Genomic DNA, 14801 nt, shown 5'->3' with positions numbered 1-14801 from the left:
ATTGGTAACATTTTCTAAAAAGAGGTAATCAAACGTAGTTGAATACTATTTTTGATTAATTTTTAAGAATTTTGCTACCTAAGATTCTTTCAAAAATCAAATTGAGGACCATTTTGTGGATTTAGGACTTTGGCTGGGGCCTTTTTTACTGCACACGAGTCAACGTTGAATCATTAAATTGTCATGAATTTATGTCGTAAGAATGTTGGATGTTGGATATTGGATCTAAACAAAAATGTCTCCAGTTAAGATTTATTTCTTTGATTCGGACCGAGTACTTAGAATACGCCAGAGCTAGATTAGTTTATGTGTGACTTGGTAAAAATAGACTTAGAGGTTTAAATTTTTTTAGAAGGTACAGTTTCGGCAAAAATCACTCTTGGAATGTCTTGAAGGTACAAACCTGCAAGGTAAACCTTCAGTGATTTGTTTGCCCGACATTTCTTGGTGGAGTCGAATTTGCGCGAGACCTGAGAGGCAGTGTGCTAGTTCACGAAATTAAATTTTACATTGTAACTGCCTGCAAATCATGTCAACCAATCAAATGATCCAGACGTCCAGACCACCTGTCGAAGATTTCTCCTATTACCGTACTTGAGCCAAGTGTAAATACCATACTAGGGAAAAATAAATCAAACTGGTGTTCGAATGCACGATGAATCAAGAGGAGAATACTCACACAAACTTTTGTTGTTACCATATTGTGATAAAAAAACCGAAAAATTAAACATAAAAAAGGAGATTCAAAGCAACTCTTCTACTGTGGAAGAACAGCTTTTAATCAAATCCAACGTCATGTTGGCAGATACGAGGCATTCGCTACAGTAGAGCAAAGTGGCAGACCTTCCAATTGTTGATCAGTTTATATCCAAGCATTGCCGAATGTGAAATACGTCAGTAATTTCTGTCCGCTTCGCAACTCATAAATTCTCTGCAAGATCAAAACAAAGGTCTGTCATTCATTTCATAACAACTTCGACTTGGAATATACCTGCTGCTGTCATATTCACCTTCGCTTTGTAGAATATTTGCACGGATGTTAGAACTAATGAAGTATCAACGATATATCAACAGAGTACGTTTGTCACTTTTATATACGCTTGAGTCCGAATATGGCAAAAAAATTCACCAGATTCATCGAAAGAACAGTTCAAGTCCTCTCATAACCATGTACATAGCCAGCTCCAAGTTTAAGTTGGCAGTCTCAAACAGATAGAATGTGCCAACACGGCTACACAATTTTTAGGCAAATAATGACAATACAAAATTTGAAGCAGTAGGTATAACATACCAAAACCCAGCCTCCAGTTTGTAGAGCATGCCAACTTCTTAAGCCCCATTACAGGCATCGCTCGACATGACTCGTACCTTTCTTTTTTCATTGTGCTTTTGAAAGCGATGCCCTGGGCTTTCGCGTCCTGGGCGAAAAGCTTTAACAATTGTTGCCGAATGGTGGTCCTTAGGCTGGACGCTTCGGTAGGTAAAAACCAACGCCGACCGAACTGAAAAAATAAATAAAGTTTTCAATAAAACAATCAAGTAAACCATGCTTCATTTAAACTAAAATCTAGTGTCCAGGGATATTGATCGGATTTTGAATACAAGAATATTCTGTGAAATCACAACTCATTTTGTGAACAAGGAGATGATACAAAAAACATGAGATAGACACGACGACCTCACATGAAGCAGTAGACAAGTAGTTCAGAAGGAAACACACAAAATGTCCAAGACACACGCAAACTAATGACTGCAAATAGGCAGGGTTGCGACCTAGTAGGATCCAAGAATGGTATCTAGAACTACAAACAAAACGGCAGTTTGACGAAAATAGTGTCGATGACAACTCACCAACCCTATACTCTCTAATCTGTTCTCCACGTCGCTGATCTTCAATGTTCCAGGAGCTCTTTCCACAAATTTTTGTATGTAATACAGAAGGAAAAGGCCACAATCTGACCCATTTTCCTGTAGTGGAACCTGTCATACCATTTGACTTAGACAGTTTTTAATCACCGCATACAAGACATTTTAATTCAATCAGAGCTTGCAACCACCTCTTCACCCCAATACAAATACCTTTCCAAGAACAACTGATTGCGACAAAAACTAGAAGAAATGAAAAGCAAACACATAAGTTGTTTGAGGCGCAAATAAGCCCAAAATGCACCATATCGATTTGTTACAATCACATACCGGAACTTTCCTCGTTGGTATCATATGACGTGACAATTTATTCCCACCCCTTTCACCACCCTTGGCAAACGTATATTTCCACTCTGCTACAAGATACCTGACAGCAACAACAGCAAATCATCGCATCTTCATAAGGCTGAGCTCAGCCATATCATAAGGAATGACTTGATGACTTAACAACTTGATCAAATATCAGGATATTTCTGAATATGGATATCTACGACCAGGGAAACTTCTTATCGTGTTTTAGTAGAGAACGAAAATTCATGTAATGCCCTCACCTATTTTGTCAATTCTAGATTCTGATTCGAAAAAAGAAATTTTGTGTAGTGAGTGAATCCTGTACTTGTCGAAATAGTGCAATTTTCACATGAAATATTGCACCATGGTTCACTCTTTCTAATAAATGTCTACATAAATAGTATCTAAGTTTACACCTGCCGAAGGAAATTAATGTCCCTTGAATCTAACCTGTGAAGCAAACGGAATACTGTGGAGCTGTCATGTCCACAGTTCATAGAATCAAGATGCAAAATGCAGCGTTCAGAGCCGCTTGCACTGCCAGGTCCATGGTTGGGAAAGCAAATGATTGCTAAACTCCAATGCAATCTGTGTTTCAAGAAAGATTACTTGAAAATTGTCAAATAACAGAAAGTAAAACATCAAATTCGTCAGAATCTGTAGCAGCGCTACGCAAGACTTACAATGACAATCCTGAGAACACATCATAAACTTGCATAATATATTAACACTCGATGGAACTCTAAACATGTTCTACTGAACAGCAATGCTGGGAAACTTTTAACTCACTTGGAATGCACTGGGACAAAGAGGTAATCTTTTTCAAAAATGTTAATGCCTTTTGTCCACTTCCGTAACTTAGAGAAGTTGTCAGTTTTCTCCCTCTGTTGAGAAAGTGGAATAGACTACTAGTGTAAGAATTCAGGGGCAAACTTGAAACCAAACACTTACAGATAACCCCAACACCCAATCAACAAGATCTGAACCGCTATTGCAAGAAAACTTGAAGGCTACAAAACGAGAACTTACAAAGCTCAGACAAACACATCGTAAAGAAACTTAATGCGTTCACACAACATACCTTCTTGCCAACTACACCACACAATTTTTTATAAAAGAAACTATTGAAGAAGTGAAAACGTCGACTTCGTTCCAGACTCAGAAACTCCCTTTGGATGTACCTGTGCGAAACACTAAAATCAACGAAATATCCTTGAAATAGTGACCTTACATGGCCAATTAGACCTGAAGTAAATATAGGATAAATCTTGGTTATCTCTATTGAGGTGGTCTTGTTTGACCCCTCATTGCGAGACCTAATATGACAGCAGAGGATTATGACAAAAATTTCCAACTAGTGATACCATTCAGGTTCACATTTCTATGGTCGTACTTGATGTAAAAATCAATGATAGTGTCATTCAGAAACTCCAACGGATTTAGTAGTTGAACGTCCGAAGCCAGAATTTCTACTGCCTCTGGATCCGTCCTGCATCACGACGTATTACATAATCAGCCCTGTGAGACTACACTATGTCCATCGACATAGACATGCGCAAAGAATGCAGCAAAGGCAATGGCACGCAGATCCCGTCCTGGTTTTAATCAAAGATGAAACTTCTGATAATCGCATAAAGCACGAAATCTCGGAGAGTCAGAATGAACAAGTCGACCTTGATGGGTAAGCGATCTTGAATCTCTCCAATCTGCAAAACATACGGAGATTAGACCAGTTAAACTGAACGAAATTGTCATGTATGGAATCGTTACGCTTTAAACCTGTAGTTTTTTAAGTGCAGAATGGACTAATTTCCCAACTAGTGTTCAACAAAAGGTGACAGGATTGTGTTAACCAATCTTAATATAGTAATTATTCGACACCAACACTTGGTTCTGATGTGTTGAACATAACATGATGATTTAATGAAATAGATGGAAGCAAAAGAAGTGAGGGGACTAGAAAAGACTAAATGAAGCATTATTTGTGATTAATAATATGAGACACCTTTTCCCTGCGCTCTGCAACCTTGGTTGGCAACGCTGTTCACATGGGTTAATTGTGGAACCAGTGTCATGTGCTGCTATCTCCTCTTCATCAGAAGAATCAATCTCAATAGCTGTACACTGGTAAGAACAAAATAACTGGATGAGGCAGTCCAGATGTACTAATACTCATAATTCCATAATTAAAGATAAATAAAACCTAACTACGAAGAAGATATGTGTTGAAATGAAGCATACGTAAAAGCTGGGCGTCCAGGAACAATTCTCCAAATCCTTCAAACTTTCATTCAGGTGAGCAAGAGATATCTTACAGGTGTTCTTCCGATAATATCACTCTCATATTTGACACTCCGCTGCATCTGACGATTATCATGTGATTGTGTATCGTGAGTCTGCAAAAGATCGAAAGCAAGCAGGAGATATATCAAGAATCCGTCTGTTCCACAGTGCAAGGTAAGCTTCACCACTAGAAGAGCAAATACCGCACAACAATTTTCACGCCCTAATTGTGGAGTCTGATAAGAACAATCCCACACACCTGAAAGTTTGTGTACAAAGAACGGGCGGCATCCACAGGTTTCAACTTCTCCCTGCACTCACAGAATGAAGCGAATTATTGCTGCATTTATTATTCGATAGAAAATTTTCCGTCTCCAATTGTTGATACATATTTGTAATCAAATCGGTATATATACATGCAACGACTTCAAGCCCACATACACCTCATTCAGGACAACCGTTACACCAACACACATAGCCTAGTATAAAAACAGAAAAGTCGTGAAGTCAGTTCGACAGGGTACATGGGAAGCTGATTCATTGCAGAGACATAATTATATTATTTAGACCATTATGAACCCACTGATAACAGAAACACAAGAAAAGACTACATTCAGGAATTCTGGACGAGTTGAAATACTGCAGGTTACATACCGTCTTCTGTAAAGCTCAAAGTAGTCAGCACTACTTTGCTCAACAGACTTGTCGTCAGATGCTCTTAATTGCTCTGTCAATGACGCAGGGCTCTTGCTTGAAAGTCTTCTTGACAAATTTGATGTGTTAATCTCTTTGAAACTCTCAAAGGCCTCACTGTCCTGATTCAGCTTCGGTTCATCGTTTGTTGTAGTGGCGGCGCTGTTTGAAGAGATTCTCTCAAAGGTAGAGTTTTCCTCCTTATCATTCAAATTTGCAGTCGAATAAGATGATCACAATGTCCTCATTAATATTAATTTATCACGATACTAACAACAGCTTTCAACTACTTTAAACTTTCACTTGAGAAAACTCAGAAATCACCATGACGACAACCTACATTTAATCATGATTATACCTTCATTATGGATAAGATAATGCATCCCTCGAGAATGTTCCTTTGTTGTAAGAACCCGCCTCCCAGGAAGCTCGACCAAGGGGTGGGCCCGTTAAAACAAGGATGCCCTCGAGGGAATACAATGCCCCGCGTAAAGGACGAGGGCGTAACAGTGCGGTGAAATTTTAAAGGCTGTGCAATGCAAACGTCCGAACTCTATTCCACAATAAACCTCCGACTTGAAGTGGAAAAACCCCCTAAGTACTTTACGATTTGCGAAATACATTACCAATTTAATGCTATTTACTAAAATACACTGTGCCGATGTAATCCTAAAATATGTGACTCTGAATTTGAAACTTCAAATTATGATTGCCAATTTAACAATTAAAACTAATGCAAATGAATACAAACACCAACATGTCGTTCAGAATACTACCAACAACTACCACACGATCACAAGGAGAAGGTAAAGCAATAGATAAACCTCTCAGCTACCTTGTCAAGGAAGGAAATGTTCGTCCTCCGGCAGAAATTGTTCTGTCGTTTTGATAGTGTTTTGAATCTGTGCTGCTGTTCGTGGAAACTATTTGTGAAGAAAAATCTCGACGATTGCTTGCGAAACCAAAACATACTGACCTGCTCTGCCGCCAACAACCAGAAATTACCAAAAACCGTTAAATCCGAAGAAATGAGATGCAAATGTCGGTATATAAGATCATAAAGTTGCAATGCGGACTATTCGCACTAACAAACTGCCAATAACACACAAACACTACGACTCTTCAATGCAGCCATAATACTGGCTGGCATTCATGGCATATCTGGCGAAACAATGTTTAATGTCATCAACTCAAGTTTCATTACTTGAGGTTACACTTGGTTAAAGTCTACAAGATGTAACCCACATGATAACGTGAAAAAAATGTGTACGCGGGTGCCACAGCTGAAATCAACAAAAATTCTATGGACTTGGACAGCACTTCATATGCCATATGGAATTTATCTATGGACTACTATCATCGCAATGTGATCATGAAGTTTACCTTCTGACGTCGACGATGTCGCGTCGCTGACTCCCACTTCCCACACTTCTTTGAACAATCATTGTCTTTATCTTCTTCATTCTTGTAATGCGTCGTTTTCGAGTTACGTGGTACATTTGTATCCTTCGAAGAATTTCCATCAATAAATTCTAGGAATTTTCTACGTTTCACCTCAGGCATCACTCCAACATTATCCTGGAGGTCATTCGGACTGAAAGAACGCGTCCTCTTGCGACGCGCCATATTCTAATTGGGGAGCTACAACTGGATTTTTGAGTAAGAACTGAATCTTCAAGAAATCGCATCTGAACACACTTCAAGTAAGCTGACTGACTGCAACCTGCACTGTGACAAACAGAACTCATATGTGAATTAATGTGTGTGTTCAATCGGTGAAAGATCTTGATCTATAAGAATTCCGCATAAACTTCATCCAAGAGCGGTGCAGGTCGTTTGAGTTCGGAACAGAGCTAAGCATGCGAAAATAGGTAGTTGATGAAAAGGCCCCAGGTAAAGAATGCAAACCCACATCACTCAATACTACAGAAAACAGTAAAATCAAGTGATACTCAATCGAAAACAAAACTCCCTAGATTGAAGCAGCACGTACCCGAAGAAATCGAGCATTCCGGAACACGAACCACGTATAAACCCTGGCAGTAGCAAACAGTCTGAAACTGAGAACACGAGGAAAGGAACCAGCTACCACATCACAACAAGCTTTTAAATTTTTGTAAAATCAAACACCGAAGTCCTCTTCCCCTGTTGCTGCTCCGAAAATCCTCCGAGCTGCGTGAGCTCTCGGTTTCCCCACTCTCCGCCATCCTAACATTCTTCGCCATCCTAGCATTCCATGGCTCGGCATCCAAAATCGCACACAACCAGGGAAAGCGTAAGGGAGTTGAACAAACCGTGTCACAACAGACGGCGTTGGCGATTAGGGTTTAAGGAAGAGAGGTGAAGAAGTCTGTCTAGCAGATGGTAAAAATGATAAAGGCAACTTTTCCCATCTCCGTGACTCTTGGCCCACAATCTCTACGCTCCACAATCACGCCGTAGCTCTCCATCTCCATGAGTCCAGTTCATTCCAACGGATGTTTGTTTTCCATGAATGCAGAGAGCAACACTACTGCCAACTCTGTCGACTAAACCTCAAAGCATTTTGTATGTAAGTTTGGAACAAGGCCAATCGCCCTTTTCCATCCACGGAGTAAAACCGCACTGAGTATTACAACATGTAAATGACCGAGTGGTTATTCAAACCATTTTCAAGTATAAATCTCGTACCTCTTTGATTTCGTACAACGTAATTTCAGTCAGGTTCTCACTGTGGAAAAATGTTGTAATAATACGGGTTGAGTTTTGCATTTAAGACCAACAGAAACACTTGCGCGAGGGTTGTTTGTTAAATCCTACTTTTGTGAATGTCATGCTGTTGCACTGAGGAGGGCACACGTCAGTTCACTTACAAATGCTATTCTCACGTGAAATCTACGTTTGCATATGACAACTGGAAAGTGCCGAGTGCAATTAGTGAAGAATGAACAGCATTCTAGCATAATCAGTCTCTTTTTGCGGGGCGCACAGAAATTGGTTCCCTAAGGAAGTTGCAGTGGTGGTCAATCTCTTTTCATGGCCTGTATGTTCGGCAATCTACTGAGAAATTCCAAAATTCGTATTGAAGGATGCCAGCAGGAGTTTCTTTTTCTTTTTCTTTTTCTTTCTGTCTTACTTTCTTTCCTCTCCTTCCGTTTGCTTTCAGAATCACGTTTATCGGTTGAATTCAGTGTCTCTCCAAATCCAAAAAGGAGGGGTATGGGACAGGAAAGTATTGGAGAATATACCGTAGAGGGAGTGGGGCCGGCATTCGAGAAGCGCAGAGGAAGGTAGGGCCAGTTCAACGAGAAGGGGGAGAAAGGACAGAATTGAAGAAGCCAGGACTCAAGGGGGAGCGTAGAGAGCACCTGTTGCAAAGTAAAGTACGATCATTCATTACCAGGACGTGGTTACGCACTTCGAGATGATACCCCCCCTCCTCCCACTTCAATTGCACTATTCTTAAATTGTTTGATTGCAATTCTCCTCGCATTGCCACTCTGCCTCTGCCACTGCTGCAACTCTCCCCCCCGCTTGCGCCAAAGGTAAAGCCAAACCTCATCGGGGCTTGATCACAGCGTGGCTCCATCGCGACACCAGACTAGCGTGGCTCATTAGTGTGTGTGTCTCACACCCACATTGTTGTGTGTGATTCAATGCTCTAGATGAACACAAAACGCCGGAAATGTCTACTCCAGTTGTACATGTTAGGTGCGGAAGAGCTTTTGAGTTACAATCAACGATACGATGTGGAAACCCACCATTGTCGCATTTGGAGCAAATGCGTGCATGCTTGCGTGTCGATCAGTTACCTCGCACACAACCCACCCAATTCAGTTTAAACCGTAGGTTGATTTTACGACATTAACAAGTTCTGATACAAGCCTGAAAGTACTGTAAGGGAAGTATTATGCATTGTTTGCAGTTGCAATTTCATTAGAAGAGGAAGTATGGACTTTACGCAAAGCTGCCTGCTGGCGCGCTCTTGCATGGAAGAGCACGCGGACGGCGTAGAACAGTGTAGAAGTCGATCCCCCGGCCAATGTCGGACCATTGTCACACTGTTAAGCGTTGGAATGCAATAATGAGATTTCAACGAGTCCCCAGATGAAGACTTTGCCAGGGATTGCCGTACCCCCCCCCCCCTCCTCCACCGAGGGAATGGTTGAACCACTCTCACGCTGTGAGCTCTTAGTGAACCAATCTGCGATTGACTGCATTCAGTGAAAATCTACGAGACGGCGACTGATTGTTCTGCTCAAGATGAATGCAACAAATGCTGTAAGGGACAATGCATGTTGATAAGCTGCTTCATCACCTGAAAGAATACAGAAGGACGCAGACGGCGGACGCAAGTTGCTCGTGGTGGCAAGAATCCTAGCATGCGACAGAAAACCGTCCAAGATCGACAAGTTACAACAAATGCTTTTCATTATAAATACGATCTAATGCATGCGTCGTTCATCCACAACGTATCACTTAGAAATTTTGTTGCACAAAAACGTGTCCAGAACACCTCTTCTATGAAACCGAAAACTCTAAAAATGCAAGTAAAAATCTCTCGTTGTACCCAGCATATCGCGGCCACAGGCCATCTTTCCAGGCGTCCTCTCTGACTGGCACAGAATCTCCAAAATACTTTCAGAATATTTGATTCTCTAGAGCCTGTTTCCAAACATATTTCTGAGTGTCATAGAGGTCTTCCTATCAACGTGAAGGATTCGGGTTTATACCAATTACTGCATCATGGCTCAGCAAGTGGTCAAGGACTTGTCACAGCTAGAATTGAGCTGTAGTCTGCAGCAACTAATCTGAAATAAGCCGAACATGTAGAGTGTCATGCTTCCAAACTACGATGGTTACAGTGAAACAATAAGATGTTGTGTAGACGAAATAACCTGGAAGAGTGGAGTACCTACAAGTACAGTAATATGTATTGAAATACTCCCCAGAAATCTTTGTTAATTCATGCCAGGTCTTGAACTGATCCGGAGCAAAACAGTTCTGAATAGATATAAAACACAAGACATGCACCGACAAAAGACACAGCATGCTTCACATTCCCAATGCGGATGCAGGGCACTTGTAAACATCAACGTGTCCCTTCCATACGTTCTGATGTGATATCATTTGACAGCGGAAGATGGCGCGCAGCAAAAACAATAGCATCTAAAACGAGCCACATTCCCAGGATTAGAGGCCGTCACATTGTAGAAATAAGATTTTATTATCATGTGTAATGTAACACACAGATGTCCAGAGTACAATTGGCAACTAAGCGAAATCCGCATCTAGCCTAACACTGATAAAAACACAATGATTCCAACCTATACCTCATCGGTGGCATGTCACGGCACCAACAAGACCACATTCAATCAGCTCACGCCTGGAAGGTTAATCACATCCCCTGACGGCCTCGGAATGAAAACATGGTACAGGCTACATCTTGTGAAAACATGGATTGCTGAGAATGCTGCATCCATCTAGACACAATCCGCAGCCCAATGGTGACAGTAGCGAGGATACCAGCCAAGAGGAAGCTCCCACTTCCAGGCGGTAACAAAACGATCCTCCCGCTAAAAACCAGCGGCTGCACAACTTACGAAAACAGGAGCTACTGGATCTAGGAGCTACACATAATACAGGCATGGAGCTAGAAGCTCGGTTCAAAATCTTGGGAGCCAGGGACAAATGGGAGCATGAATTTCACATGTCCAATCCCTCAACCCGCCTCGAAACCAAGAATCTTGAGGTTTACATGCCATGATGATCTTCGAGTACGGCATCTTTTTCAGACAATCACCTGACCGGTGGTTGCATCAACAAACTCCTTCCATTTCTCACACTTCACTTCCGAAATGGAGTCTTTGTTGTTGTAAAGGTCCCAGACCTTGTGTTGAAGGAAGCGAACATACTCAAATGTCTGGCTGAGCATGTGCACAGTGTCCAAGCGCTCTCCATTCGGCACAAGACTCTGCAGAATACGAATGCGGTCAGTGAACTTCTCCCTGCGAGTGCGAGCAGCAATGCTCTGAGGATCAGTCGCAGTGCCGTGACGGCGTCGCTGCTTCGGGGCTGGAGGAGACGCAAAATTGGAGCGAAAGTCCTGATCAGCTGGAGAGTTGCTGTATAACAGCGCGCTCAGCGCAGCAGCATCAAATTTGTCTGTGTTTGCACCTCCTTGGCCTAGAGACGGAAGAGAAAGAGAAGTTTCTTTGCCACCCGACGCAGAGGATCCACCGTATGCAGTGCCAGCGGCACATGTACCCAGCATGGCGGAGAAAGAACGTTTGTTGCTGTTCGCACCGATGAGTTCTGCCAACTTCTTCTGAATCTCGTCCGCCTTCAACACCGAACTGATGTTCCCAACTGGACTTGTACCCTGAAGAGTCGACGACGCGAACAAATGCTGGTCCAAGGGCGTTGTTGGGGAACTCGGCGAAGAACCGGCAAGACTGGTGGGTGACGTGATGTTATGCTGCTTGATATAATCGAGGGATCCACTTCCAGAGGTATGTTGAGAACTCGACCATGGCTGGTGCGACCAGCAGAGACGTCCAGGGTGATCGGGTGAACCGTTGAAGACAGCCTGTGAAGAGAGCTTCGGCGGAATCGAGAGCTGGCTAGGCCTTGTACTTAGGTTAACACTGTTGCCAATCATGGGGTTCTCAGAGTCATCAACGCCTCCAACGAGAAAAGATTGGCAAAAGTCTGGCGCTGGGGCTGCGTGAGCCATCGTTGATAGCGATGCCGCCAACTCAGAACCTCTTCTAAAGTAATTGTAAGGACCGGTGTCCCCGGTGGAATGTCCATGATGAGTGGACACCAAGGAGCCCAATTGTCCGTCGGAGAACGAGAGCCCGCATGCACCGGTATCTGAAATTTCGTCTGGCATTGCTTCCAATCGAAAATCTGGAAGGACCGCGTCTATTGCCTCCTGTGGACTCCAGAAGTCGTCCACGCAATTGACGATTGCGTCCTGACTGCCGTAGCTCAGACTGTCATTGCTCTGAGAGTCGGACAGCTGGGGTTGAACCTTCGACTCAGGGTAAGCACCCACTGTAAGCTGGTCACGATTACGGAGCATCATATCAGAGGAGTCCCTACTGCCTAAGTCGGAGGGGTGCGCCGGAAAGACCGTTTCCGGTGATCCGACGCCAAAACTTGGAGTACTGCATGAGCCAGTGTTGTTAATTGACTCAAAAGACGGATTGCGGGCAAGCCCTGGGGCCAAGGAGTTAACCCCGGCGCGCCCAGGTGCGAGCGTGATCGCGTTGGCAACTTGGTTTCGAGCCGCAACGTAGCTGCTCCCATGGTTCGAATTCAGAACACTATCATTTTGATCAGATTCAGGAACTACAGTTGCGTTCAGAAAATGATGAGGCTGCACACCGTAGTGGACATTGTGCAGCCCTTTCGTGAACCCCTGCATGCCGCTGGGGTTACTTGACCACGTCGGGAGATCTCCACTCCTTGAAGCATCGTAGAATGAGTTGCTGTGCTGGACATCTCCATCTCTCAGACATTGAGCCACCTGATTCGAGCCTTGGCTCCACTTCCATGAAAATTTACTTAAACCGAACCCTTGCTCCCTGCCTAGAAAACAGTCCTCAACTCTTGCAACCATCTCTTCCCCCGAGACCTCCTTGCAACAACCGAAAATTGTGAGCGTCGCAACCTTCACTACCACCGTATCCTCCCCAATCCCAGCTACCTCAGTTTACACCACCAAGAACAGGAGAATTCAACACTTGAAAGCCCTTCTTGCCAAAGCTCATGCCACTCTCCAAATGACGTTAACATCCATGCCCTGTCACACACAGGCTTTTCACTACCATCACCGCACACCTCTTACACGAGACAACTGATCTAACCAGTCGTCATGCACCCTCCTAACGCACCAGGGACCCCAAAAAGCTGTAGCATTTGCAAGAGTCTTCACAGAGCCGCCTAAACCCCCTCGATCTACAACAGATAGTTCCACCCACACCAGCTTAAACCCAACCGCTGCAACACACTAACAAGCTCACTGATCGCTGACCAACACTAGCACCCACCCCTCTTCTCAGCGACACTGATAATAATGGTGGTCGTCATCAGCCGCTCATTCTATGCTTGGTTCTGGAATGCTCGGTTGCAGGGCGGAAAGTGAAGAGACAAGCTGCGACTCGTCCACTGGAGGGAACAGCGACGGCTAGTAGGCATCGGCACGCAGTGCGCAAATAGATAATACAAAATCATACACTGGGATCGATACTGCTTGTATAGGCCGTGAGGGAAGGTCCCCACGGGGCCCACTTCCGCGGTGTGACCCGCCAAGGCCCCCGGTATTGCGCCTCGGGTTCGCGATCACCCTGTGACGCTGCCCGCTGACTGCCGCTGGATTCGTTGCCGCGAGGTCCCGCCCCGCTGCCGCTCGCCGTTGTTCTCTGCTCATAACTCCCCTACAGTTCCTGCCGCTGACATTTCCAACCCTGTCTGTTGAGGATTGAACTTGCGCCTCATCTCTCCATACTCTCATGATGTGGTGTCTCCATCATTCAACCCATGAGTAATCTCTCAGCTTCTGTCCTTCCATTACATTTGCTGGTGAATTTCCATTCCTCTTTCCCTTCGTTTCGTGCGGAGAATTCCTCTACGATGTGCTGCTCCAGCTTTCCATCCCCCATGTACACTTTTGACCACAAGAAGTCTTGGTTGGTTGATGTCTGAATCTTTGAGTTTCCACCATTTATGACAATCTGCTCCCATTTACGGTGTAGTTATTGGTTCTTTTGAAATTAGTGTGCTGTTCACTTGCTTATTGTGCTTTCATTACACCAATTGTCATGCGATGATTCCGAATGGAGGTCATTTTTAGCTTTCTTACAAGCTGCTGTTTTCTTTTGATTGTACTCATAAATGAACCAGGTAGTACCCAAAATGTTATATTCCTCTCTCCAAAAAAACATGAACAAAGAAAATGGAACTTGTTATGAACTCTCTCTGTTTAGAATTTGACTAGTGCGGACTCAAACATGCGGTGCTGTTTTATAAAACCTTTTCATAGCCATGGATCGCATTTATAAATAGCACCAAAGTACTATTCAATGAATCATATATCGTTGATCGCGACAGTACTCGTGTGTTTTGATGTAAAAATTGTTTCTTTCAGAAACATACGACATTCTTTTAACAAAAAAACAACATCGACCACTCAGCAACCGTTATGCTTTTTTCTTTCTTTCCTGCGAAGGCAAGGCCGCGCTGCAGTAACAAACGAATTCTAGTAAACGTTACCCCAACTGATTGGACAACAACTTGGCAGGTCCATGCCCCATCAAAATCGGCGAATAGTCAACACCAAGTCCCGCCACATCCCCACTCAACCCGCAGTAAAATAAAATACAATCCAACTCACAATAATCCAATTTCCAATTTGGAAGCATCGACGAGCCACACGAGTAAAGGTTGGGTTCCAATTACTACAATCCTCTAATTGGGGGGTACCGGATTTTACACACACAAACACACAGCTAAAGGGAGCTCTCAAGTAGCAAGGAAGGCATTGAAAGTTACGGGTGCTTTTGCGGGACTTTTTCTGGCCAGAGGAGGGAAAGCAGGAGCCTGAGGGGGAGCGAGAGAGTGCG

At 43.5% G+C, this 14801-nt stretch overlaps 2 protein-coding genes across 13 annotated transcripts; both read right to left on the bottom strand.

The window, feature by feature from the left end:
* Window positions 1-7813, bottom strand: LOC112282487 (ubiquitin-like-specific protease 1D). 12 transcript variants are annotated; one of them, XR_016503026.1, is made up of 18 exons: window positions 7187-7499; window positions 6577-6921; window positions 6029-6169; window positions 5155-5393; window positions 4760-4811; window positions 4533-4613; window positions 4223-4341; window positions 3891-3923; window positions 3611-3706; window positions 3299-3398; window positions 3007-3101; window positions 2668-2805; window positions 2197-2293; window positions 1852-1980; window positions 1292-1502; window positions 844-931; window positions 404-470; window positions 1-148 (listed from the first exon to the last, which is right to left on the bottom strand). XR_016503026.1 is itself a non-coding variant. In XM_090250607.1 (17 exons), exons 4-17 carry the CDS (start codon window positions 6161-6163, stop codon window positions 921-923), a joined length of 1536 nt encoding a protein of 511 aa, XP_090106733.1. In that variant the 5' UTR covers window positions 6164-6174; window positions 6577-6921; window positions 7187-7229; window positions 7488-7628; the 3' UTR covers window positions 661-920. The 12 variants fall into 12 exon arrangements, 7 of the variants coding, with proteins under 7 accessions (XP_090106733.1, XP_024375881.1, XP_024375882.1 ...); XR_002969906.3 differs by lacking the exon at window positions 1-148 and having other exon boundaries at window positions 162-520; XR_002969905.3 differs by lacking the exon at window positions 1-148 and having other exon boundaries at window positions 329-470.
* A 2567-nt stretch (window positions 7814-10380) lies between these two features.
* On the bottom strand, window positions 10381-13410 carry LOC112282486 (uncharacterized). Its single transcript, XM_024520111.3, has one exon. The coding sequence runs from the start codon at window positions 12797-12799 to the stop codon at window positions 10964-10966; it is 1836 nt and encodes a 611-aa protein (XP_024375879.1). The 5' UTR covers window positions 12800-13410; the 3' UTR covers window positions 10381-10963.
* Window positions 13411-14801: the final 1391 nt, after the last annotated feature.

Source organism: Physcomitrium patens, chromosome 5, assembly GCF_059467195.1.
Source record: "Physcomitrium patens ecotype Gransden chromosome 5, ASM5946719v1, whole genome shotgun sequence".
NCBI classification, from domain to species: domain Eukaryota; kingdom Viridiplantae; phylum Streptophyta; class Bryopsida; order Funariales; family Funariaceae; genus Physcomitrium; species Physcomitrium patens.
Note: the sequence above shows the minus strand (reverse complement) of the source record. Positions and strands in the feature narration are given on the sequence as shown.